Source organism: Priapulus caudatus, unplaced genomic scaffold (assembly GCF_000485595.1).
Source record: "Priapulus caudatus unplaced genomic scaffold, Priapulus_caudatus-5.0.1 Scaffold265, whole genome shotgun sequence".
Taxonomy (NCBI): Eukaryota; Metazoa; Priapulida; class Priapulimorpha; order Priapulimorphida; family Priapulidae; genus Priapulus; species Priapulus caudatus.
The window spans coordinates 83,899-110,091 of record NW_014577326.1 but is presented as its reverse complement, the minus strand read 5'-3'; the positions used below and the strand labels follow the sequence as shown (position 1 = coordinate 110,091).

Here is a 26,193-nt window from a genome sequence, read left to right as displayed (position 1 = left end):
TTACTGGTATGTAGGTTAATAACATTTAAAGATTTCCTCTCGATAATTACTTTAAATTGAACGTATATTAGATGACCTGTATTTTGTTACTAATCCAAATGCATCAAAGTGTAGCCAGAGCTTGTACATGTACACAGATGTGGGTACTTCGACACGCGCTCTATTTATGGAATTTCACTTTTGAACACAGTTGTATTTACCAATATAATTTACACGTCATTTACAATTGCTAGACAAATCACTGCATGGGTGCACGTGAGTATTTTCACCAAGCTGTATCATTCCTGTTGAGTCAAAAAAACACAAGATTGAGGACATAAAGATATATGCTGACATCCCAACTATTTCAGTGTGATTGATTTATTATGACAGCACATTTTTAATGTTATAATAAGCTGTCTACTTGAGAAAGGATATTACTGTAACGTTCAAATTAATTCTTTATACAGTTCTTACACACTTGAGTGAATTCAAATATTAAGATAAGCACTGTAAGTACTTTTAGTATTACTAAGTTAATTAAGTGCATAGAATTCACATAATTGAAGCACTAGTGACATTGATTATTGCACACATGCACTTAATTATGCCATAACGATTTATCTCCCACTTTTAGCCTTGGAAAATAAATGTATTCAAAAGACTCCAAGATACTTTTGTCAGCAAGAAACAGGAGGTGGCCAATCAACATTCACTGACTGAAAATATGAAAACATTACAAATAGTAAATATCTTAAAATGAACTACAATCGGATGAATAAGTGAAAGGTGATTATTGATGATGTTGTAATCAATAGACTATTCTATACTTCTTATCTAAACCACTCCAATAGTTTTTATTACTAAAATGTCATGTTTAAACATATATGGTTGGTTGAATTCAAACGAGAACAAAAGTGAGATGGCAGATTTAGAACATAAAGTTAGATCAGGAATTTAGTAAATAACACAACCGAAAATAATCTTCTAGCAACTAAACACAATTAACTTGATAAACGGTCCCGCCATTTATTGCAACGTGGGATTTGTAATGTTTTTATGTGCAGTCAGACTCACACTGAAAACTGATTGTGTAAGGCAACTGATCCGTGGCACCAGATATTTCATGCATGAATGCCTCAGAGAACATCTGCGATTTTTTATGTAGGTTAGTGGTTTTTTTTAGCAAGCAAAGCTTAGCTTATTATATAATACACCTTGCATTAGTAAATGTAAGTAAATTATATATCAACTATAATAAAGAGTACATTCAAAAAGAAAATTACACATTCTGTATACATGTTTGATACAAATCTTGGCCTTTGATAGACATGAGTTTAGCAAACAATATAATCAGTATGTGTGCATAACACATGCATATACGTGAAACAGTGTTTGAACATTTTTTAAGTGACAATACTGCCAATTAACTTATTAAACAATAAAACTTAGTTTTAGTTTAAACTTTAGTTTATAAATAAATTATGCAACATGTTGCTAATTTAACAGCTGCATCAAAGACCAGGATTGGAGTCACTATGATATATGCAATAGTAATACAATAAACTATAATACATGATATGATATGATATAATATAATATATAATATAATATAAACTGATATAAGCAGTTTATCATGAAAAAGTGAATGCAAATAAGTTAAGTGTTGTCTTAATTTTTACCTCAACGCACAACTTAGTATAATAATAGGTCGAGGGTTTATAATGGTGCCTGTTTAGATATAATGAAACTATGTGAGTGCATGCTGTGATTAGTGAATAAGTATAATACAAGTGAGAAAATTACTGTCTTCTCAAATCACATGCAGCTACGTTTTTACTCACAAGGACATCTAGCTCAAGTATGTCTGTCTCTACATTCAGCAGCATTGTCAAGTTAGGAACAGTTCGGCCGAAATCTCCGTGAATGAACTCCTTAACGTAACTGAATGCATGATCAAGGACTGCTAGCCACACACAGTATGCATTCATGACGTACAGTATGTCTTAAACAGAGAGGTCTCTCAAACAGATTAAATTGCACAAATTCGGAGCGATAGCAAAAATTAACTGTACATTCCCCGTAGCCAACAAGTGTACACCACATCAATATACAATAGGCTACACTGTTTTCTGAACTAACCTTACCATTATCGCAAAACCACAGCAACCTAACTTAACTGATTTTCATTTCAGAATTGTGAACAAAAAGACACTGAAGAAGGATACGTTCCAGCATTGGTTTCCAATTCCAAATTAAAATGGTGCTTGTCTATGAGCGTCGACTTCATTTCCAGAACCAATCTCTTTCTTGTGTGTAATGGTCGCCTGTCATGAACACGTGCAGAAATACATCAATTGCTGGTTTGAATTTTGCTACTGTAAAAGTACGATAACACGCATGTGCAGTTATGCAATCGTGATAATGGTAAAACATGACACAATATATTGAGAAATATATACAGCATACTTATGCCATAATTATGCACAACATGCGAGTATAATTACATTAGACAAGCTTACAAAATATACATTACAGTACCTGTGTAATACCCTAATTGGAGTTTTTTGCTCTATCTCTAGATTCTGGAAAAAATATATTAGTGCATAAAACCACGAATGTCATCATTGCATGGAGAAGACATCTACCACGGACTGGTTGCACAGAACATTGACGTACAGTATGTACGTCAAGTTCATGTTCAATGTTCAAGTTCATGTTCATTCTCAAGTTCATGTTAACTGGTTGCACTAAATCAAACTTGTGCACAACTTAATTTATAGTAAACGCAAGGTCTTTAGGAGAGCACTGTTGTCTGTAGACTCAAAAAGTGATGAGTCTATGTTCAATGTTCAATGTTCAATGTTCAATGTTCAATGTTTCATGTTCAAGTTCAAAGTTCAATGTTCAAGTTCATGTTCATTCTCAAGTTCATGTTAACTGGTTGCACTAAATCAAACTTGTGCACAACTTAATTTATAGTAAATGCAAGGTCTTTAGGGGAACACTGTTGTCTGTAGACTCAAAAAGTGATGAGTCTATGTTCAATGTTCAATGTTTCATGTTCAATGTTCATTCTCAAGTTCATGTTAACTGGTTGCACTAAATCAAACTTGTGCACAACTTAATTTATAGTAAATGCAAGGTCTTTAGGGAAACACTGTTGTCTGTAGACTCAAAAAGTGATGAGTCTCAGAATTGCCTTGTTTCTCAAAAAATACATCATACATCCCAAATTCTCTTCTTACCATTTTGGCATCAAGCTGCTGCAACATGTCAGCAGTAAGATAGGATGAGGACCAGCACAGAGCAAAGTATCGCTTCGTCTTGTTTTCCTCTCCATCCTTTAGCAGTCTCGTCTTCTCCCTACAATAACATTGCAGAGCTAATGACCCATCCATAAATTATGTGTGATATTTGGCCATGGTGTGTCAGGTAAAGATCACAGCATCATAGAAGACTTGTGTGTTGAATGATTATGAATCAATAGTTTAACTGGATATTTATATATATCTTTTCTTCAGTTAGCATGACTTACTACATCAGGTACAGACGTGCAAGTGACGCACATAAATAATGAATTGCTTACTTTTCTACAACTTGTAAATCATTAACCTTCACATCTTTAGTCGAGGAATTAATTTCCTGAAAGAGACAAGAAAATATTGCTACACCTTTACTGACCACATTACAAGCAATTAAACACAGGTTTACATAATTTACTAATCAATCAGTGAATGTAAATATTACTAATAGCTTAGTTAATGGTTTAATAAGCTGATATACAGTGACTTCATTAAATGATTTGTTTCCATCGTGTACAGAGCTATATACTTTGGTATGCTCAAATCTGACAGAGCATGAAAACCATACGTGTCAACATCACCCTAATTCGTGGCTACTATAATATTATCTGTGATCAGGTCAGTATATCACACAGCACTTACCTGCTGTAGTTTTGCCACTGCTTCGAGACCAAGTTTATGCCTTCTTGGATTGATGAACTCGATGACAAATGGCCGACCATTCCCGAGCGTTCTCACATCTACGTCTTCTCGTCCTGATGAGGCGAACCTTGTCTCTGAATGCAGTGTAAATAAATCCAAGAACGGTTGGCTTTTAGGGATGTGGTGGCAAATTGCGTAACGCTCCCCACCCTTTCACGTCATGGATATATATATATATATATTGCATAAAACAAAACCACTCGTATATAAATCGCTCATGTGTAACGAAACTATGTTTTTATAAAAGTAGTCATAAATTGATCAGAATTAACTACAAACGATATCTCGTACTGCTCCTAAAAGAACTGCGAATTCCACTGATGAGCAATCAAATCTTTCTAACTAACGTGTGAGTGTAGTTATCACAGTAAGCTCTCTCTTACCGTCGCCCCTTATCATGCAATTCAGTGGCTGAGTAATTATTTCCTCCACAGATGTATTCATCTTCTTCTCACCATCGATGATCCACGGAGTCTGGCACAACATCCTGGAATACTTATTGTATCTTCCTGCAAACACAAACAAAATATGCATGAAATTGGTGCAGGTCGTAATGATAACGAAATTAACATTACAATGGTATTTTATTAAACTATACGTGAAGTGATCTGTAGGTGCATGGTGTCTTGATATGAATAGTCAGAAAATGGTTAGCAATTATCGATGTAATTGAAATAATTATAGTACGTATTTTAACAAGAAAAATATCTGCAAATATTGGCTAACCCTTTAATGTAATTAAAAAATTTAATGAGCAAACCTGCCAAATACAGAGATGTGTAATTGCACTTTATGGTACCGATATCACAGCCTGATGTTGGTTTGGTTGTAGTAGCCTGGAATAATCTGGAAGAACAACGTACTGCCATCAGTATGCATTGCAATTCTTCCACACTGGGTTATTGCTTCCTATCGACATAGACATATATAGATACACACAGACCTAATATAATGAAAGTGTCAATGACACTATAGCTCACCTTGGGTGTGATAGAAGAGGGAGATGATATTTAAAATTTGGTATGTGTTTCATTTATGACGGACCAAAATGTGATCAAAAGTCCTTATTCCCTGTTTTATACTAATAGAAATTTTACTGTTTTGTTTCAGGGTTAGTTTTGATGTGAAAATAAATGTTTCAGATCTGAAAGTCTGAAATCTGGGCGAGAGATGGCGCTAAGCCTAAATGATCGCCATTTTGGTTTTCGATTATCGCGCAAATAAAAGTAATAAAATATTCCAGTCAAATTTACTGTAACAAAGAATCTAAAACACAGTATTACACGTAGGTATGATATGTAGGTAGGTAGGTAAATTTAACAAAATCGTATAAATCTAGATGGCCATTTCCATTATTGCCAAAAAGTGGGCGTGGCTCAAAAGTAGGTCGACTGGCGTGCTCCAAAATAGGACGTTCACTCTCTCCCATAGGAGTAACAACTGTATGCAATTTTAAACATGTGGGTCAAACGGTTCTTGAGTTATCGTTGACCGTAGGCAGACACTGAAATGCATAGTGAAATTGCCAAAATCTACATAATTTGCATAATTTAAAAAAAATATCAAAACCCCTGTGATATGTTTTGGGGGCCAGTCGTTATTCATTCACATACCAAAAATGAGCAAAATCTGTTGAACATGAACTGAGTTATGGCCATTTCCATTTTGGCCAAAAGGTGGGCGTGGCTAGAAAGTAGGTCAACTGGCGTGCCCTAAAATAGGACGTTCACATCTCTCCCATAGGAGTAACAACTGTATGCAATTTGAAACATGTGGGTCAAGCGGTTCTCAAGTTATCGTTGACCGTAGCCAAATGTTGACGGACGGACGGACGACGCCCCATGCCAATAGCTCATCTTGACGATGTCAAGGTGAGCTAAAAATTATGAGTTAGTTTGGCACTTACTCTGAAAACCTTGCATCTGGTAAATTTATCAGCAGCTTCCTTAGCTCTTGTGGGCCCATTTTGATGGGAGGAGCTACCCCTTTGCCATCAATGGACAATTGATCTGGCACCTCTACTCCATCTTTTTCTAGCCTCAGAGTTTCTCTCTGTTGTTTCTACAGCCAAAGTAATTGCATTAATTTCAGATGCTACAGTTGTGATATAGAGCTCTCACCCTCAATGCAAATAACACAAGTACCAACTAACATTATTATGAGTTAAAATTAAATTATATCGGATGATCACACCCATAAATGTTTACACAGATGCTTAATTAATTAAATAATTTGATTAATTAATTAATTAAGCAATGTTTGACAAAAACTTCTAAATTACATCTCCAGTAGACAGTTATACTAACCACATGCTCTCTCTTTAATGCAGTGCGAGATCTATGCTTTTTAGGTGCATCCTTCACTTCTGAGCTAGAAAGATTACAAACATGTAATGTAAGTTAAAGTGCATAATATTTATTTAAATTAAGAATTACAACCCACTTTATACAAAATATAGCTGTCATTGATCAATTTTGGTAGAAGTGGGTGACAGGAGTCACTAAAACTGTAAAACAAATGTTTATATAACAAATTATAAACAAATAAAAAACAATTTATTTTTATTCGCCCTTGATATGGACTGATGAAAATGTGAAAAATGAAATATCCTTTCATTTCCACTAACTTCAGATGAGACATCTAAAGGAAAATACAAACAAACAACAATTTATACTAACATTACTTGAGACAGGACTTGCTTGTCTTGTGTTAGGACATGCATGATCTCAATTTCAAATGGACTCTGAAATGTGAAAGTAAAAATCATTCTTGCTATTGTTAATCTATGGATGGCTCATTTTACGATTTATTATGCCCCTAACAATTAAACAGAGTTGCTATAATCACACAAACGTTCACATTTTCATGCAACTGGACCAATTTTTATTGCATCAAGTATTTCTGTAATATAATTCTTAAATATAATATATGATATAATATATTTTAATCATGAATTAATATTAATCTAAAGAAAATGCAACGAAAAGTACACTAACATACTTTTACTTACACCTCAGCTGTCATACAAAATAATATTAATGTGTTAACTTACAAAGGCTTTAAAAGGAGCACGCAACTGACATTCTATCGCAGGCCCTGAGAGACGCTTCCACACCTCTTTCACCGATACTATCTTGCTTCCCTGTTGTGACATGTATTCGCCCCTAAGACAAAACGTAATTTATTTTAACACAATCCACCCATCTTGATATAATCCAAAGTATAAACACTACATGTTGTTACTGCATATTATAGCTTTGCACTTCATGTGAAAGGATCTTCACAAAATACACACAGAGTATAGTATTTATTATAATAATAATATCAAGGACTTACTCCAGAGCACAATAATAATAGCACTGGACGGAACAAAGCCGACAAGAGAACTAATCAGATCGAGCGAAAAAAAAAAAAAAAAAGAACACAAAACAGAACACCTACAAAAAAAAAACTACAGCCACCGCCGGCACTGCCTAAATATCAAGCTGCCGCTCTGGTGTATACACAAGAAGTGTCCAGATTGCATCTCAGAGCTTCTACAATTCCAATATTTTCCGGGGGGGGGGTGCCCCCGGACCCGCCTACCACGCAAACCGCCTTCCGCGATTTGCAACTAGGACCGTAAAGGCAGCACCCCCATGCTATAATGAAAAAGCTTGCAGAACCCTATATATATATATATATATATATTATGTACTTGGACACATAATAAAATGAGTCTAAGGACATGTATTATAAATGAAATCTCATGGTATTCATATCTTGGAGAGACATACTGTACACATATGTATCTATCTAAACTTACCTTATATTAGGGTGCAATTTTGCCAACTCAACAAATACAGCATGCTGCAAAAATACAGAACAACATTATAATATTCATAGTTATCAACAACCAAACATCGTACATAGAAATATCACAAATGATTGCTGCTACTACCAGTTTATAACAATCCCATTATATAAGCAGTGTTTCCCCTGCATTGACACGAGCGAGGCGGCCCGCCTTGCATAAAAAATTCTCAGCTGCCACACAGAAATTTGTCCAAAACACCGTCTCGCTGACAAAACTTTTAACAACTTGAAAAAGAGATTCAAGAGTCTCATACAATGTGTCCAGAATAGCTTAGAATGCACCAAATTGCATCATTTTTTCAAAAATTCACCCCCTTAGCTGGCCAAGCACATGCACTGCTCACTTTGCTCGGACATCTAAACACGCAAACACGCCACACACAAATTTACCGCCTCACAGACCTTTCAGGCCAAGGGAAACACTGGTATAAGATTTATCAAATGCTATTCACAAACACAATCTTACCTCACGCAGCACTACAGAAAGTGGAAGGTAGATGCTGCAACGGAATGAGTCATACTCAAATTGTTCTTTCTCTACCTTCTGTCTGATCTGAAAAATGGGGTATTTATAAGTGAGATGATTTAACATACGTAAAAATATATAATATCAGACAGAGATAGAAGTAAAGATGCAGGCATATGCAATTGCTTGAGCACTGGCTAGCTTTAGATTGAGTAGTCACTATGCCAAATGTGTTTTCCATTCACGACGGCTTTGTAAATCAATCTGCAGGAACGTGAAATATAATGAGCTCAATAGTAATATAATACACTTAACTACACATAACATTAAAGTATTTACAGATTATTTGTTGTTGATCACATGATATAACTATATTCAGCTGTTAAAACATTTTCTGAACATAAAATTCACCAAAATAACTAAAAGCATCAATAGCTCATTACCTGATCAATGCATCTTTTGTTATGATAATCCTGGAGCAAACCTATGCATGTGACACAGATCTCTGGGTGAGCTAAAGGTTCTTCACTAGCAGCATACTAGAAAGACACATATATGTTTAAGAAAATGTGTTCACTACTTAACTGAATTACCTGAAATACACTAGATTCACAATTTCTTTATTAGTTGTAGCTATTGTTCTGCATAAATTATATATCACAATATCAATTACCTGCTCCGTGTGTGAGAGTTCACTATTGCACGGATCTTCAATTTGTGATGTGCAGCCCTCAATAACATTTAAAAGCAGCTGTTCTGACTTTAGGTTATCAACAATAGCATCTACAACCTGAAAAATGCATAATTGTTACATTACTACCCTTACAAGTTTTAAATGTGCAGAAACTACTAAATTACAGATATGTTGGTGGAAAAATAATTCACAATTTTTAAATGTATGTTTATATTTTGCCAATATGGGCAATATATACAGGATAATGTATTATAAAAAAGATATCAGCTATAATAGGAATTTCTCATATAGAACCTCAGTTGGTTTGCAGATGATGTCAATATTGGCTCCAAGTAAGCGAAGTACACAGCGTGAGCAACACCCAACCTGACAGAGGGTTTCGAGTACACTGTGCCAAGGTATTGTCTTATCCACCTTTCCAGAAAAAAGTTGCATCTGAAATTGGAAGACAGCTCCAAAAACTTGATACATGCAACAAATTAGAGTGACTGACAAGGTAAAGTCAGTCGGATAAATAATTCAACGTCTGATAAACAGGAAGATAAACCACTTAATAATTATCACTTTATGTTTGAACAGAAATGCTTTAGGCTTAGGCACCACTAGTGGAGGGTTTCTTCTGAGGGGAAATTAGACAAAGGAGGTAATGGCCAGTTTGGAAAAACGTGCATGATGGATTCGAAGGCGTGCCATAGGCACGCATGAGGACGCGGGGGGAGGGGGGCTCAGGCATGGCAATCTAAATATGCCATTAGCATGTAGTGATCTATTTATTTTTGGGTTGACACTATTTTGACAACGGCGGGTAAATACAGGAACATTTTCACAACGGCAATGTTAAATTTGACAATGGCAGTGCGCCACTGTGCCTCTTATAAAGTTATGTATAAGGAACCCTGTAGTGTAACGTCACCAGACTGCTATCACGCTACACAATGTGGTCCAACAGATGGCCAGTCACTACAGATTGTGGGCAAGACAGAAATGCTCAGTCACCACAGGCTGTTTCTGCATCACGTTTCTGTCGCAGGGAATATATACGAATTAATTACTAGTAATAGTATATACTGACTCAAAACCTAGTAGTACCAGGGCTCGAATTAACCGACGGCACCGACGGCAATTGCCGTCGGTGCTCCTATCAGTCGCCGTACTGCCCTTGAAAATCCAACCCGACCGACGGCAGTCACCTGCCTTGCCCTTTACTGTAATTGCCGTCGGTGCTTCTGGCTAGACTGGTTCGCGGCCGCACTGTTTGTCGCAGAGCGTGTACATTGTCTAGCAGAGCGTGTGGCCGGATACCAGTCTACCTTTCGGCAAAAACAATAATATATAACGTGGCTTGCTGCCAACCGCTGCCAGTAGACGATCGATAAATCGTGCGCCTGTGTATGCCCGTGGTAAAACACGAATATTTAAATGCTGCACGTGGACTCGGCCCGCGCGCGATTTAAAGCGCAGGAAACAACGCTCGCGCAAGAATGGTCAGCTGTGATCTGTACGGTGTGTAGCTTGTGTAGAATTCATACGATGACAGAAAGTTTTTCATAACAATGGTCTGGGTCTGGCCTAGTGAAAGTTAGGTCAGGGCTAGTGGTTTTCCTCAGTTACTAGCCCAATGGTCTAGTGAAATAAAAAGTTAATGTTGAACCCTGTTACTGTACTTCCATTAGCAGAGGGGGGTACAGGGGTCGGTGTTACGGTGTAAGCTTACATGGGGCGGAAGACGATGTACATGAGGGTGGGAGACAGTCTGTACATACACGGTAAAAAACTAAAGTGCCTTGGTGCTCTTCTCAAATTGTGAGAGTTGCCTTGATGCCTTTTAAAATTGCCTCGGTGCCCATCCATTTTAGAGAAAATTCAAGGCAATTTCTCACATGCCCCCAAAAAATTGCCTTGCCCCTCTTGTCGCTTAATTCGAGGCCTGAGTAGTACTGATACTAGTAGTATTCTTAGCCTAGCAATACCGTTTCTTGGAGCTACTAGCACTAGTAGTATTACTACTATAGTACTAGTACTAGTACTAGTACTAGTACTATAGTAGTAATAGTACTAGTACTAGTAGCTCCAAGAAACGGTATTGCTAGGGTTAGAATACCGTTTCAAACATTGGCTGCAGCTAAACACGTAGTTGTCTTATTTGCCAAGTATCGCCACAGAACACTTTACATGTGATAAACCAAATGAATCAGTATACAAATGCAAAAATTTATGAATTTGCCACCATGTTTGCTATCATTCCGGACTGTGACTAAAATCCGCAATGGATCGAACAAGGGAATTAAACGATCTGCGGTTCCTCATGTTAAACCACCCCTACATCCGAGAACTGTCATCTAAGGTTTTTACAAATGGCCAGACATTTGTGAACATCGTTTCACTTGCTTTGGTGTGTAATTGCCGTGAGAGCCATCGTGCAGCTATTGTACTATTTCTGTAGTATTTTCTAGCGAGTCTTTTCCGTGTCTCTCTTTCAGCCAACTACAAGGAATTGTGGGCAAGAAATCGAAACGGTATTCTAACCCTAGCAATACCGTTTCTTGGAGCTAGAATGCGCAGTGTAAACATGACGGGTAAAGCTGATTGGAAAGTTAATATGCTGTGAGAATTAGCAGATTATACCATGAATTAAGAGATACATTCTAGTTTAGAAGCAGGACAACTGTGAGTTAATGTTCATAATAGAATCATATTTCAAACAAGGCAAGTCAATGAGTTATTCATCTAGATCTGCAGAGGTGATAGGTTTTTTGTATGGAAAGGTGTCAGGCTGTATAGACAATCCGTCGCACAGCCTGGTCGGGCTATAATACTAGTACTAGTAGTAGTACGAGTACAATGACTCAAATGAGTACAGGCCCTGTCATAATATCTAACTAACAGATAGACAACTCAGTAATCATTATGACAGGCCCCTACGGCTACGACGTCGACGGAGACCGATCATGCCTGATCGAAATGAGATTGTTATAACGACCTACTAACGTCCAATATAGTAAGAATTAATTTACAACACGTAGATTGCATTTTAGCGCCCCACAATGGATATATGCACAAATATCAGTAACTTCCCTGACCATTACCTTGTTGTTTAACAACAATGCCATGTTTTGCGTTAAAGGCGCCGCCATGTTGACATCTAACCAGATAAGTTGCACATTTTTATAAATTATATAATTCTAGTAGCTTAAACATGTATTTATGGTATTATTATAAATAGATTTTTAAATTTTAAAACATTAATCATTTGTTTTAGTAAGACTGTTAGCTGTATATTAAAATTATTTAATCTCAAGATTATGTGACTTAGTGAAGCATCTCCAAAGAGGTTATAATTAGGAATATTGAGTGTTACGAGAAAATTGTGTTGTTATTATTATTATTTTAGCCCTACTGAAATAGAGCGCGAAATGACAACCAGAGAAGAGCGATTTCGAGATTACTTTTCCTCAATAAATCCCATTGCCAGAAAAATCATCAATGACCAGGAACAGGTGTGTTGATTGTTGTGTTAGTGTTACTGTGAAACTGTAGACGCCCAACCCAAAAATGTACTGTACACGAAGTTCAAGTTGTATTCAATATTGGTACTACTAGTACTACTATGTTTGCATATTCATGATATTGTATTATATATACAGACTACAGTGTTTCCCCTGCATTGACACGAGCGAGGCGGCCGCCTCGCTCAAATCTCACTCGCCACGCAGAAATTTATCAAAAAACACCGCCTCGCTGACGAAAATTACTGTTCTTCCATCAATAAACTACACTTTATTGACAGCGTTCGAATTAGTGCCGACCCGGAGGCCCGAGGCCACCAAGTTTTTGCTTCGGCCGCCATCTCTACGAAACGGCAGGTCCTCCTGACCGCACTTTTTCCCCTCATATTACGCTGAAATACTACGGTTATGAATATCGCAACGGCAGTTTAGACAGACTTGTAAACGGGAGCGCATTTTAATACGCTCCGTTCCTGAACGTAGACAGGATATCCAAAACATCTAGAGCCGAGGGCGTGAACTCCCTCAACGCATGATTCGCCACACGAACAAAACCTTGTGACAGTCTTAGAAATCGATTGCGAAGCCCAGTGTAGCCCAGTGTTTTTATGACCGCCTGACAATAAGTTCATATGTCGCAGGGGTTATCGTGGGGAGTGAGGGCACGACCAGTGACACCTGACATGCACGTAATCAAAGCTGTTAACTGAATTCGGCACTTTTCTTTACGTAGAAAGTCGACTATTTTTATTCAGTTAGATATCTAGAAGCATTGTAAACTGTAAGTACTTCAAGATTCTAGGCACTTGTAACTTTGCGGATATGCGGCAGCATTGATCTATGCATGGGGTACCCAGGACTGGGGAGGAGAAAAACGAAAGTAAAACCTTTCCCAGAAGCTTGTTTGTTCCTCTTGACAGCTTGAAAAACGGATTCAAGAGTGTCATATAATGTGTTCAGAATAGCTTAGAATGCACCTTTTTTTTAATTTCCAGGGGAGCATGCCCCCCCCCCTAGCATGGCTATCACCTTCGGTGCTCGCATTGCTTGCTTCTCGGATTGCGAAACCACCAAACAAATTTTTACCGCCTCACTGACCTGTTTGGCCAGGGGAAACGCTGATATATATATATATATCAGGAGTTAATAATGACAAAGGAGTTTGACTCGTATTTGGTACTGATTTCACTACATTTTTGTCGTACGAGTTCGATGTGAATAAAAATACAAATGTATACAAACATGAGCTTCTTTTGTTCACTGGTCCTTATTCTATCTTCCGGTAGTATTACAAACCGCGTAGCTTCCTTCGTTTTGACATAAATCATACTTTTGCACGACATGGTTTTCACGTTATTTACCGTCCTTTGGCGAGGCCAAGCTGTAAATTCGCATACACAGCAACTCGAAGGAGGCACGGCAGGGAATTTAGGCCGTATAGTCTAGCAGAGTGCAGAAAATGCGCTTAGAAATTATGTTTCGTTGTGCCCATGCTAGGTTTAAAAATTAAAACTATTTTACATTTAAACTATAGTTAGAATGCCTTGTTTTTATGGTTGAATCCAGCAGTTTTTTTTTAAATAAACGCTGCGCTGGTAAAATATCTGAACTACTTCACCCGTGGAGGAATGGTGTGTATGAATCGTTATGAGTAAACCGACGCTCCAGCCGATTGTAGCTTTTCGCACATGTGTTTTGCATAGCAACCGTTAGCTCTAGTAACTATAGCCCGCGTACAGTTGCCGCTGGCGCTGCCTGAGGCGATCCCTGCCGCGTCTCCTTCCAGTTGCTGTGTATGCGAATTTACCGCTTAGGCTCGCCAGAGGATGAAAAATAACATGAAAACCATGTTGTGCAAAAGTATGATTTATGTCAACACGAAGGAAGCTACGCGTTTTAAAAATTAAAACTATTTTACATTTAAACTATAGTTAGAATGCCTTGTTTTTGTGGTTGAATCCAGCAGTTTTTTTTAAAATAAACGCTGCGCTGGTAAAATATCTGAACTACTTCACCCGTGGAGGAATGGTGTGTATGAATCGTTATGAGTAAACCGACGCTCCAGCCGATTGTAGCTTTTCGCACAATGATTTTAGATAGAATAAGGACCAGTGAACAAAAGAAGCTCATGTTTGTATACATTTGTATTTTTATTCACATCGAACTCGTACGACAAAAATGTAGTGAAATCGGTACCAAATTCGAGTCAAATTTTTGTCATTATTAACTCCTGATATATATATATATATATATATATATATATATATATATATATATATATAATATATATATATATATATAGAGAGAGAGAGAGAGAGAGAGAGATTAAAGGGATACATTTCTCTAGGTTCTTCAGATATTTTCAGCTAAGATAGGATAAAATTACGCTTCGTAAAATGTTTTATGGTTCAATATTTATTAGAAATATTTTCAAGTTTTAAAACTGAAAATAAGCACATGCGTTATTGTGAATATCTTTAATTTTGAAGTTCAGACTGCAGACGCCCTCATTTTCCTGAGGACTCCCTCTTTTTTGAGGGAAGGGACTCCCGTTGGACTCCCTTGTTCAAAAGTTCATTTCTACCCCTGCTGAGTGTTCCTACAATTTACAGAATATTATTATACTGAATACAATTCAGTGTCATATGTGTAAGTATTGGTGTGTTGATAAGTTTTGGTTTGAATTTTGGAAAATGTAAAACACAAGTATTGTATATTATCAGGCATGAGACATTTCCGCAGTTCGGCGGATTTCAGGCCATTTTAGAACTCCAGAGACCATTTCTGAGATCAGTGTAAATTCTAGGATATTTTTTTTTGGGGTGGGGGGGGTAAGAATACCTCCGTGGTCTCTGACGATCGCGTACATGTGAACACACTGTGACTCGGTAACTAACCGGAGCGCTTCTACTCGTATTATTGTCTTAATGTATGCTTGCTAACATAATGATAAAAGCAGGGTACTGCCAAACTTGAGTTGGCATTCAAGAAACGTGCGTGAGATGTTCGGACGCACAGGTTAGCACAGGTTCCTGAATCCAGTAGCAGCGTTGGCATACCAAAAATCGATAAGAAGTGGGTGGAGCTTACTTTTGGCCAGTGGTAGTGACCCATACATTGTGTTGGCCAGGGTTTATTTACGTGCACGTGTCGTGCAGCACGCTCACTGTTCACGTGCGCTAGGTTGTGGAGTAATTCGCACATCCCCGCGCATTTCACGTTTGGATGTAAACAATAAAGTATCACTGGTAGTTAACAAACGATCACTTCAGTATACTGTTTTAAAATAATATTAAGAAGATTTAGGTAATATATCATGTTGAATTATACAGTAAATAATAATAATGGTCTCAAGTACACACATAAGTCACTGTAGCTGCAAAGCACGTCGTATTACTTACTAGTCATGCAAACAGCAGTACAGCCTTGTCACACTACACAGGTTTAACCGTGTCATATTGTTTTTAACGTTTGGAAAAACTATATACATTTTATACGGGGTGTAGCTAAATAAAAGCTTCCCTACGTAAGAGCTTGTATGTCTACAAAATACATTTACTTTGGACACACTCAACACAGACGGTATTCCCCAGTGCCCATCAAAATTTTACAGTAGGTAAATTTTACATAATTTTTTCCTTTTCCACCAAAAAGTGTTGCTAGTTGTAAGCTATTGGAGTACCCTGAAATGGCTCTAGTTTGCATCTCACGGCTTATAATTTTCAAAAATTATCTGGGGGGGCATGCCCCCACACCCTCCCCTTCCTCCCTTTTCAGCATTTGTCTGTCTCATGCCTGTATTATATGAATATGAAACATGTTTGTTTAAGGTGAAATCAAAGTATGGAGATGCTTGGCAAACACTCAGCATTCATGAGCAAGATGAGATCATCAATAACAACTTGATCAATGCTCACGGCAAGCAGTGTGGAGATGACGGTTCGCCTACGACACCGTATCCACCGTCCTTTCCAAAGCTGGTGCTGTCGACTGGAAACAGGGTTGTCGTTGATGTCGCAGACTGTGCCGAGGATTCAAACAGCAAGGCAACGGTACTTAACTTAGAAATCCTTGTATTAGGTTATTTATCGTTATTGATTTTGTGAAGACAAGTAGCTTCATGTGAAATGCAAGGTTTTTATACAAGAGTTTGAGTTTGCATACTGTTGATTAGTTAAAACTATTTAGTTTTGAGTGATCATTTTCGGTGTATTCGTGAATACGGCTTTTGTTTGAAAAGAGTTTCGTCTTTTATCAACTTGTTGGCGTATAGAAACGCAGAGCAATTGACTGTGCTACAACTGAGTGCAAGCAGCCATTTAATGCATGAATTATATGTATTATAGCTGTTCACTACTTAGTATCACTAGGCCTTGGTGTACATTAATGTTACTTCTGTGGTTGTGTGGTTAATGTGGTTGGAAAATGTTTAATTTCTATATATTTTCCCAACAGGGATTAACATGGAGAGATGAACATTCTACTCCTTTCTCTTGGGAAACTATGGTAGGCATGTTGCGCAACAGTAAAACCCATATTTCATCATAAAATGACATTTACAGTCGCACTTGTAATGTTAAAATTTGCATCTTATCATTTGCTAATTTTGCATGTAGTATGTAACCCACCACAAAGAGGTTAATGATTGGTTTAATACAATTATTTAACTTTTGATTTTCATGTATGCAGTAGATCCTACTATACGGTACAGCTCCTGTATTACACATATCAGACCCCTAAATACTGCAGAAGTATTTGTTTAGTGCTCAGCAAATGTCTGTCTGTGTATGCAGAGCCAAATGAACCTACGTGTGGCCGGGGAGTCAGATTCTGGTTACAAGCAACCGGCCAACCGGTCAGAAATTCTGGACATGGATCTTGACTCCTGGCATTTAGAAGACACGGTATATCAGCAATTGTTAACATATATCTCATGTGATTCCTAAATCAAAGTCATTGTTTCTAGATGTAACTATCAATGTCTTAGTGGATTCAGTTATATAATATTAGAAGTTGATTATACGACTGTGTTATTATCTTGCTCTTGTTAATATTCTGGATTGGTAACAGCTAGTGCAGAGTTATCACAGATGGTCTGATATGCTGAACAAAACAGAAACACTGTAGTTGTTTCTCGAACCATCGTTTCATTACAGTTCGCCAATTTTTCACTCTGTTCTGTTTGTTATGACCCTTCCTCATACAGGTGCTTGCTAAGAAGGATAATCCTGGAAAGCTGGCTGTGAGTGAAGACCTACTAGGACAAATTTCAATGAGTTTCTCCAAGCCACCTCCGAATTTAGCAGAGGAGACAGATGCAGGTGGTTACCGCTATGTTATTATGAGATGCTTCTAGTAGCTAAACATGGTGGACTGTTGGGTTTTCTAGTACAAGTTTTGCGTGTACAATGCACTTCCATCAGTAGTGGTAATTTATTTGTAATAGTGATGTTGCATCCGAGTGTTGAAAAATGTTTCATAGAGATTCGTGGACGTGGCGTTAAAATCTTGATTCTTCTTACTTGTCTGTCATCTTAGGAATAGTTTAGAGAGATGGAACATCTACGTACTTGCACTTGTTTCATTACAGTCTATCTACAGTGATGCCAAACAAGGTTTCAGTCTCATTGGCATCGTGTGTTTGCAGGAAGGAAGCGTGTAGCAGAGTATCAACCTTCGTTCAACCGGCCATCCAAGCCGCCACCTCCGAGACCGAAGGAAGCTGCTCCACCCTGTCCGGACCGAAACAAGAAGCCCGGCAGCAAATCTGCCAAAAATTCGCACAAGGCAGCGCCTGACCCAGTGTCGGCCTTCACCGGCGGATCCCTGTTCAGCTACGTCAACCGAGACGACAGTTCAGACAATGTTAGCGAGGTGTCGGATACCCAGACCCAGCAGGAGTGTCCGGTAGCAGACGAGATATGGAATGAGCCCCTAGCTGGTTTCAGTAGGCAGTCATCAACCCAGGTAAACCTTTTACATACGAATGTGTGTGTGTGTGCGTGCGTGCATGTGTGCGTGTGTGCGTGCGTGTGCGCGTGTGTTCATGTGTGTGTGTGTGTGTGTGCGTGTGTGAATGCATTCTTGCCTACTATATACGTGCATAAGCGTGCTTGTGTATGATAGAAAATGTCGACCTTTGCATGGTGCACAAATGCAATCACATTTTTCTAGCAAGATCGAAATAAACTCGTGTCAGTTTCCTAAATACGTGCATGAAAAGATGCTAATTAAATGATTAAGTGTAATTACAACTGATGGTCTTATTTTGTTTTATAATGTGTTAGTCATCATTGTCAAGTGTACTATATAACAGACAGAAAAGTCATATTTAATAAAATCTGCCTCTCTGATTGACTATTTTCAGGATACTAAATCAGGATTTGATTTCCTTGACAACTGGTAATGATCGTCATCCATAGCAAGATGTCTCTATCCAATATGGTTGAAAGAATTGGAACCATTTAACATGCAGATAGGGAACATACCGTGTTAATTTATAGGGTAGAACATTGTGTGCTTGCTTGAAATGCTCTTCAGCAGCACCAGCCCACATCAGGTACACATAATGACAAAATCTAATTACACCCTAAATAGGCAGTCACACTTACCTGAAATATGGTAATATCCAAAATAAGGCACCTTACAGCCTTAGTGGGTGCAGAGTAGTGCTGGATATTTTTGATGTGGTTTGCGACTACAAAACTGCAAAAAAATTGTTGCAAGTACAATTTTCAAGTTTGTGTAATGTTAACTGCGCTAATGATGCATACAGTTTATGACAAATTTATGACTGAAGCCAATGAATCGAGGAAAATTATTTGGCTGCAGATTCTCTTGGAATGATGGCACAACTCTTTCCATTTTTAATCTACTTCCTATCAGACACTACTATCGACCAAAAATGACACGTTATGTACATCACACCATATACATGTAACTTATCTATGTATCCAATATATTTAAAAATGGTACTTTTAATTAACTTCGTGTCTGTGTTGTAATATTGTTTCCGAGTAAAACTATGTGTCCACTAGTTGTGTCTGTGAGTGCAAGTGTTTTTGTGTGGTCGACTAGCTTTATTTGTGAACCTAAAGTTGTATTGAAAGTCTTCCCAATCGTGCAGTGGCCTTGATATTGGCGACATTAGCTATGTCTTAACATGTACATAGATGTTAATATATATAATTATATCTATGTGAACATTTAGTAAGCTTATACATTTCCTTGCCAGTAAATGCAGTAGCTGCTGTTGAATGTATTTATGTGCAAAGTGGTTGCTGTATTTGCTAAATATTGTATAAGATGGAGATAGCTGTTATTTATTCTGAGAATCTCTTTATCCAGCTTGTTCATTAGGTATGTCTATCAAGCATTAGGTAATCTTGATGACGTCTACTTTTGTAGCTGTATTACATAAAAACCTCTCGCATCTATCCTTCAATTCATGTAATTTTTTGTATACTGCTTTTCTGTCAACTTCAAAATGGAATGCATGCAAGTGCATTGGTAGTATCATTGTTATGCTTGCCTATTGTATGTGTTGTGTATGTGTATGGTCAGCCAATTTTATAAATGATATTTATTTGACTTTTTGCTTGGTTGCATATTTATTTAAAAATATTTTTACTTATACTATAACTACTTCAGTATAATCAAAGGTGTCATGTTTTGTACTGGATAGACAGTTATTTGCATTGGTGATTTTATGATAGACTTGCTTCAGGACAATTTAACATGGATTATTAGTAATTATAACTGCATGTCCATAGACATGTCTCGGCATTTAGGAGCCATTGTGCTGTAGTGCTGGAAACTATAATTTACATTTAAAATTTTCTACTCTAAAAGTTGCTACGTGGTTGTTCTTTGCAAAAACTGTTGCTTGTCACCTGTGATATTTCACTTCACTGTAACACTAATGGGTTACATGAATATAATATACATATGTATGTATTGTGTGTATATATATATATATATCTAAGAGTGATTATAGAGATGCGAGTCTTATTATCCACTCTTGATATATAATAGTATTACTGCACGTCTGTTTACATACATACATATTTTTATTTGGTTTATGACCTTAATAGACACAAAATTTACAGTATTGTTTTACAATATGCACGTGCACAAGTAGCATTTAAACTGTACAGGTATAGCAGAAGCATCAATAAATAGACAAACAAGTACCGAGTAGTGTACATTTGATGAGGTTAGATTGCTTCAGATACTTCCAACACTACAATGCAGTTCTGTAGAGATAATACAGGTCATTATATAATAGACAGAATTGAGCATATGTAATATCATACAAGTATTGAAGATGTGAATTCATGCATATGGCCGTTGCATCTTATATTAAAGTTGTTCAGTCGAATTTGTGTGTTCGCGCATAACTAGAAGCACTACGCGCAGGCAGCTAGAGGAAAACTAAAGATATTTCAAAGACAGCAGGTCTGGGAGGTGGCTTCTGGCTGAAACAAAAGTTTAATAAGTTTAAAAGTGAAATCCATTATAAAATTCTATTGATCAATAGCACCTGGCGGTCAGCGTTACGTGACACAAATCACGTCTGATCATGTGGTATACGTTGATGGCGCAGTTGGCTCATTCGTCAACAATCCGTTCTCCCTGGATTCCGGTTTGAGTCCCAGCTGGGAACTTATTCCCTTTTTTCCCTTTACCTACCTCTTTAGAATGTTTTTTTCATATTTATTAATTTATTTAATTAATTATTTTTTTAGTTTATTAATTATTTTTATTTTTTAATGTTTTTATCTCTTTGATTTTACTTTTTTTTATGTTTGGGATGGGTATGACATGGGATGGCAAGATGCGATGGGAATGGATGGGATGACATGGATTGCGCATGAAATGTGATGAGATGGGATGCGCATGGAATTGGATGGATGCATGCATGCATGCATAGATATAGTTGGGATGTTCGTTTTTTTCTTTCTTTTCCCTTTACCGTACCTGCTTTGTAGTGTATTATTTTATGTTTTTATTCATTATTTAATGTTTAATTAATTTATTTAATTAATATTATTTTTTGTTTATTATTATTTTTATTTTTATGTCCTTTTATCTTTTGATTTCTTATTATTGTTTTCTGTTTGGATGGGATGCATGGATGGGAGTATTGATATAAGGATATGGCATGGCCATGGTGGGCACTGGAATGTTATGGGAATGGGATGGGATGGGACTGTGGTGCAGATGGGATGGGATGACATTGGCATGGAATGGGATGGATGCATGGATAGATTTAGATAGATTTTTGCGTGTATTTTCTTTTCACAAGGGTCACCAGCTAGGTAACGCCACTGATTTCCCAGGGCAACGCCGGGTATCCTGCTAGTGTATAATAAAACATGGAATGGAAACTGTTATACCACTTGCAATTTCATCTCGTGTAGCAATATAACAAGAGGCAAATCACGGCAGGTATTCACGCCTCTGTCACGTGGCAAGCATTGTAAATTTAATATGGGCAATTACTAATTAAGTTGTTTACATGTTGAGCTACCACAGATAACGGATACCACGGGCAACCACGTCAATACCTATGTCACTTCAGAAAATGACTACTTCAAGAAATGAAAATGATACACCGAGTGTCTTTCTCATCTCAATCATTGTGATGATAACATCAAGATAACATTAAACCAGCCAACTATTAGCAGCTTGCTTATGCGAACACCAGTACACCTTTATGAGAGTATTGAAGCTGAGAGACCAGGGGAAATCGACGTGAGCCAAAGAGACGGGGGGAAAGAGAGAGAGAGAGAGAGAGATGGAAAAAAGAAAATGATAGGTTTTCTTGGACAACAACATTTGACGTTTTGCAGCCAATTTATACTACTGCCTAAACTGTCAGTCAACACCTTGCTACCGACCTATCACAGCTACCGACCTAACAACAGCTACAAGCTAATAATGACAAAATATATATGAATTGCTTTGGCACTGGCTACCACTGCGCCACTGATTATAACAGAATAAACATTATCTTCCACATAAGTACCATGAAGTATCCCAACGGGCCCCATCCTGTATAACCAATGCTACAGTATCCATGAACTGTGCAAGTTATAACAATAGAAAGATTATGATGTTTGCTTCCTCACAAATATTATTAATTAATAATACATATATAAACTGTCTGCTCAGTCTGATATTCATCTACTACTATTCACTACAAATGTACATATATATCACAACGGTCATAACCACAAATTAGGACAATATATACGAGGCAGGTTGTCCTCTTAATTAACCTAAACACTCTGTGTGTTTTATATAGCTTCGGGATGTTTTGATGGATTGAAGGAGATTCTTAACAATGAAGCTAATCTTACCCTACAGGAACCAGACGTGCCTTTGTTTGTGTACACGATTGGGAATGTTCCTACATGAGTTTCGTCTTTAAAAAACGTTTTAAACAGTGCATTCCAATGCTGAAAATAAGTACTAACCACAATATTGCAATTTTTCTCAAAAAACATTATATTAAATTAAATCAAAGATATTGAGAATCATAGCTAAATGAAATTGAATTCATTAGACCTCACACTTACATATATACCTTAAATAATTACAGAAACAATGACGTAAACATCAAGTTGCTATTATTTCAATAAATAGGAAATGCAACTTCATACACTACCAAATGGCGATTATTTTACTAACACTGATCTGATTTTGTATGCTCATCTAACATGTATGATAGTGCCTGAAACAATGCAGATCAATATGGAGAAAATGTAGGAGAGGGGAACATCACTGGTTCATGCACGCTAAGTATAATTTCCCCGGCAAACACGAGACAACGATGAGAATAATGAACAAAAAGTCGACATTATGATGTTACTATAAGATTTAGCACGAGCTGGCACAACTATTCTGAAGTGATACATTATCAGTGTGTTCGTCACAGATACACGCGCGCAATTGTTTCGTTTATGTATTTTAAACTAAATGCACACCCATCCTGGTGTAATCCTGACCTATCTACGATACTGCATATGCATGATGCCATATAAATTCTCCACTGTTTCAATTGCTTCGCACCAGCCATTCACATCAGCCATGATCACATTACCCTGCGTAAAGAATCGAATCATTAAAACGTAATTGTGCAACCATGGTCACAAACGCAAATTTTACTTTCCCTAGAGAACGATGAATGAACAGTTTTGATGTGTGTATCACAACACCTTCACTACATCGCAGCACTATCGTGAGTTGCATGCAGCTGCTCAAACTTCTCATGAAATTACCGTTATTCTGACAATGCACAATCATCTCTACTATACCGATCATTGCAGTTGGGTGGGCATGATGAGGAATGTATGTTACATGATGCATACCTGGAGAGAGAACCGCTGGTGGTTGAAACATGCTGGAGTGTCCCTCACAAGCCTACCTCGCTAATGTCACCGCTGCAGTTTGCTCCAGTCAAGCCCGACGAAGAACGGATGAGCCTTGATCTCCTCATCGCCATTGATTCCTGACCCTAGCCTCTCATTGGGATTGTACCGTAACAACTGTAAACCGCAGCAGGGGATTATGTTTCAATACATTGCTTGAATGTAAGCACACAAGAATCCCACATTTAGGGTAAACTGCTCCACAAGTTTCAGTAAGAGCTGACGCTACTGCCAAATCACAGGGCACAGTATTTGAATGTATTTTTCAAATTAAAGGAAATTTTTGCCACCTATCAACCAGTACAGCTTACAGCATCACTGCTCACCTAGATAACACATGTCACACTCAGCTTACACAGGTAATACGAGTCACTACTACGTGTAATACGTAATACGTGTAATGCTACTATTATGTCAAGCATCGTATGGTGCCACGATGATTACCATGACAACATACGTCACACGGGAGGATGTACCTCAGTGATGAGGCTTCCTGCTTCAGGAGAGAGAAACTGTGGAACATTGATTGTGGTGTGGCTGTTGATTCCACTCGGATGACAGGATACGAGGGCCTGAAAGCACAGAGGCAGCTCAGTTCAGACAGCCACCTACACACGGTTCTACCACAAAGAGTGGGTGGCTCAAGAAAACAAACCACACAATGATCTCAAAAAAATAAGAAACTGAATAGAATCCTCGCATCCCAACAATGACAAAATGAGGTCAATATCAACAACAACTAAGTCCAGTATTACTGTTATTTAGCATTTATAAATATCGATTTTCTTCTGGATTTTCTTTACTTTGGTGTATCCGATTATATGTGCAGAGATGTGCATCTCTGTAAAGTATTGTCATACTTCGGTGCATATACACCACCTATGCTCAGGAAAACAGAAGTGCACCAAATTTTACTGATGACAACATTGATGGCAATACTAATAATGAAACTATTGAAAAATGCAGCTTGCGCAGATACTCTGCTTGTTCTCGCCATGTACACAGTGTACGCAGTGTGGCGGTGACCTCCATAGGCATAGCTTACCCTGCCAGTGAGTAGTTCGTAGGCTAATGCTCCTACACTCCACCAGTCACATAGACAGCTGACATTAAAAATGCCACAGACCTCTGTAAACATAGCAAGCCATTAAAGACTCAAGGTCCCTACTAAACTGAATATCACCAGTTTTAACGCTGGATATTATGCATAAGAATCAACTGTTCATAATGGTTTAAAGTGGCCGATCTTATCATTCCACACATGTACTTTCTTTATAGGGGAGCCAAGTACGCATGATATACATGTTAACATGTCTTGCAATTTAGACTGCTGGTTCATAGTTCAATGGTAATATGATAAAAATCCCCTTCAGCATCACGGTTTCAATAGAGCATGATTTGCGTATAAAACTTAAAAAGTAAAAGGTCTAAGACAAAAGCAGCTTTCAAAAGATTTTAATGGGCTAACACAGCAACACCCAGTAACAAGTAAGAGAGTTATAGAGTCTCGTATGCATTATAAGTAAGTAGAAGTAGACAGTATACCTGGGGCAGCATAATAGTTTTCCAGTGCTTCCTGATGGAGAACACTGTCCACACATCCCCATTTACTAAAGTAAGTCAGTACTACATGTCCTGTAAAAGAAGCAATTTTAATGTAAAAAAGATATATGAATGAATATGGTTGTTACCTCCGCCAAGGGGTTGGCAGGAGGTTATGCTTTCATCGGCGTGTGTTTGTTGGTTTGTGGGTTTGCGCGTTTGTTTGTTTGTGTACAGCCGAACTCAAAAAGTTATGGACGGATTGTCATAAAATTTTCAGGATAGGTCAGAAATGGACTAACTTAGAATTGATTAGATTTTGGTGGTGATCCGGATCCAATTAATTAATTAATTACTCCCCTCTTCTAGCTGTGTGCCTCGTGAAGTTCCCATCCTCTAGCTGTGTGTCTCGTGGAAGGCTCTCTCTCCTCTAGCTGTGTGCCTCGGGAAGGCTCCTCTCCTCTAGCTGTGTGTCTCGTGGAAGGCTCTCTCTCCTCTAGCTGTGTGACTCGTGGAGGCTCCCCTCCTCTAGCCGTGCCCTTGGAAGGCTCCCCCTCTAGCTGTGTGCCTCGTGGAAGGTTCCCCTCCTCTAGCTGTGTGCCTCGTGGAAGGCTCTCTCTATTAGCGTCTTTTTCTTCTGGCCCGTCTGGCCCCCGCCCGTTCATGCGCGCCCCAGTGCGTCGCCCGCCTGTCCCCCGCGTGCCCGGCC

The 26,193-nt window shown here is 37.9% G+C and overlaps 3 protein-coding genes across 5 annotated transcripts in view; 1 reads left to right on the top strand and 2 right to left on the bottom strand.

The window, feature by feature from the left end:
• Positions 1 to 325: 325 nt before the first annotated feature.
• Positions 326 to 12,145, bottom strand: LOC106808284 (putative tRNA pseudouridine synthase Pus10). Of its 2 annotated transcripts, XM_014810932.1 has the most exons (19): positions 12,088 to 12,145; positions 9,296 to 9,436; positions 8,981 to 9,097; positions 8,751 to 8,846; positions 8,308 to 8,394; positions 7,792 to 7,835; positions 7,039 to 7,150; positions 6,665 to 6,729; positions 6,293 to 6,356; positions 5,893 to 6,047; positions 4,747 to 4,832; positions 4,370 to 4,495; positions 3,927 to 4,060; positions 3,569 to 3,624; positions 3,228 to 3,345; positions 2,521 to 2,564; positions 2,208 to 2,306; positions 1,824 to 1,923; positions 326 to 698 (listed from the first exon to the last, which is right to left on the bottom strand). In XM_014810932.1, the coding sequence occupies exons 1-19, from the start codon at positions 12,133 to 12,135 to the stop codon at positions 660 to 662; spliced, it is 1,731 nt and encodes a 576-aa protein (XP_014666418.1). In that variant the 5' UTR covers positions 12,136 to 12,145; the 3' UTR covers positions 326 to 659. The 2 variants fall into 2 exon arrangements, with proteins under 2 accessions (XP_014666418.1, XP_014666419.1); XM_014810933.1 differs by lacking the exons at positions 326 to 698; positions 2,521 to 2,564 and having other exon boundaries at positions 1,832 to 1,923.
• Positions 11,941 to 20,351, top strand: LOC106808285 (uncharacterized protein C1orf198-like). 2 transcript variants are annotated; one of them, XM_014810935.1, is made up of 8 exons: positions 11,941 to 11,999; positions 12,393 to 12,498; positions 16,338 to 16,559; positions 16,963 to 17,013; positions 17,301 to 17,411; positions 17,714 to 17,828; positions 18,155 to 18,474; positions 18,875 to 20,351. In XM_014810935.1, exons 2-8 carry the CDS (start codon positions 12,415 to 12,417, stop codon positions 18,911 to 18,913), a joined length of 942 nt encoding a protein of 313 aa, XP_014666421.1. In that variant the 5' UTR covers positions 11,941 to 11,999; positions 12,393 to 12,414; the 3' UTR covers positions 18,914 to 20,351. The 2 variants fall into 2 exon arrangements, with proteins under 2 accessions (XP_014666421.1, XP_014666420.1); XM_014810934.1 differs by lacking the exon at positions 11,941 to 11,999 and adding an exon at positions 12,183 to 12,208.
• Positions 20,352 to 22,110: 1,759 nt separating this feature from the next.
• The window catches only part of LOC106808280 (ribosomal protein S6 kinase delta-1-like), a 9,180-nt gene continuing 5,097 nt past the window's right edge, over positions 22,111 to 26,193 (bottom strand). Inside the window, exons 2-6 of the mRNA XM_014810927.1 lie at positions 25,488 to 25,577; positions 24,988 to 25,070; positions 24,419 to 24,514; positions 23,883 to 24,059; positions 22,111 to 23,615 (exon numbers count right to left, since the gene is read on the bottom strand). Of these exons, the coding sequence (XP_014666413.1) occupies positions 23,949 to 24,059; positions 24,419 to 24,514; positions 24,988 to 25,070; positions 25,488 to 25,577 (380 nt within the window). The 3' untranslated portion in view covers positions 22,111 to 23,615; positions 23,883 to 23,948. The remainder of the gene's footprint in view (positions 23,616 to 23,882; positions 24,060 to 24,418; positions 24,515 to 24,987; positions 25,071 to 25,487; positions 25,578 to 26,193) is intronic.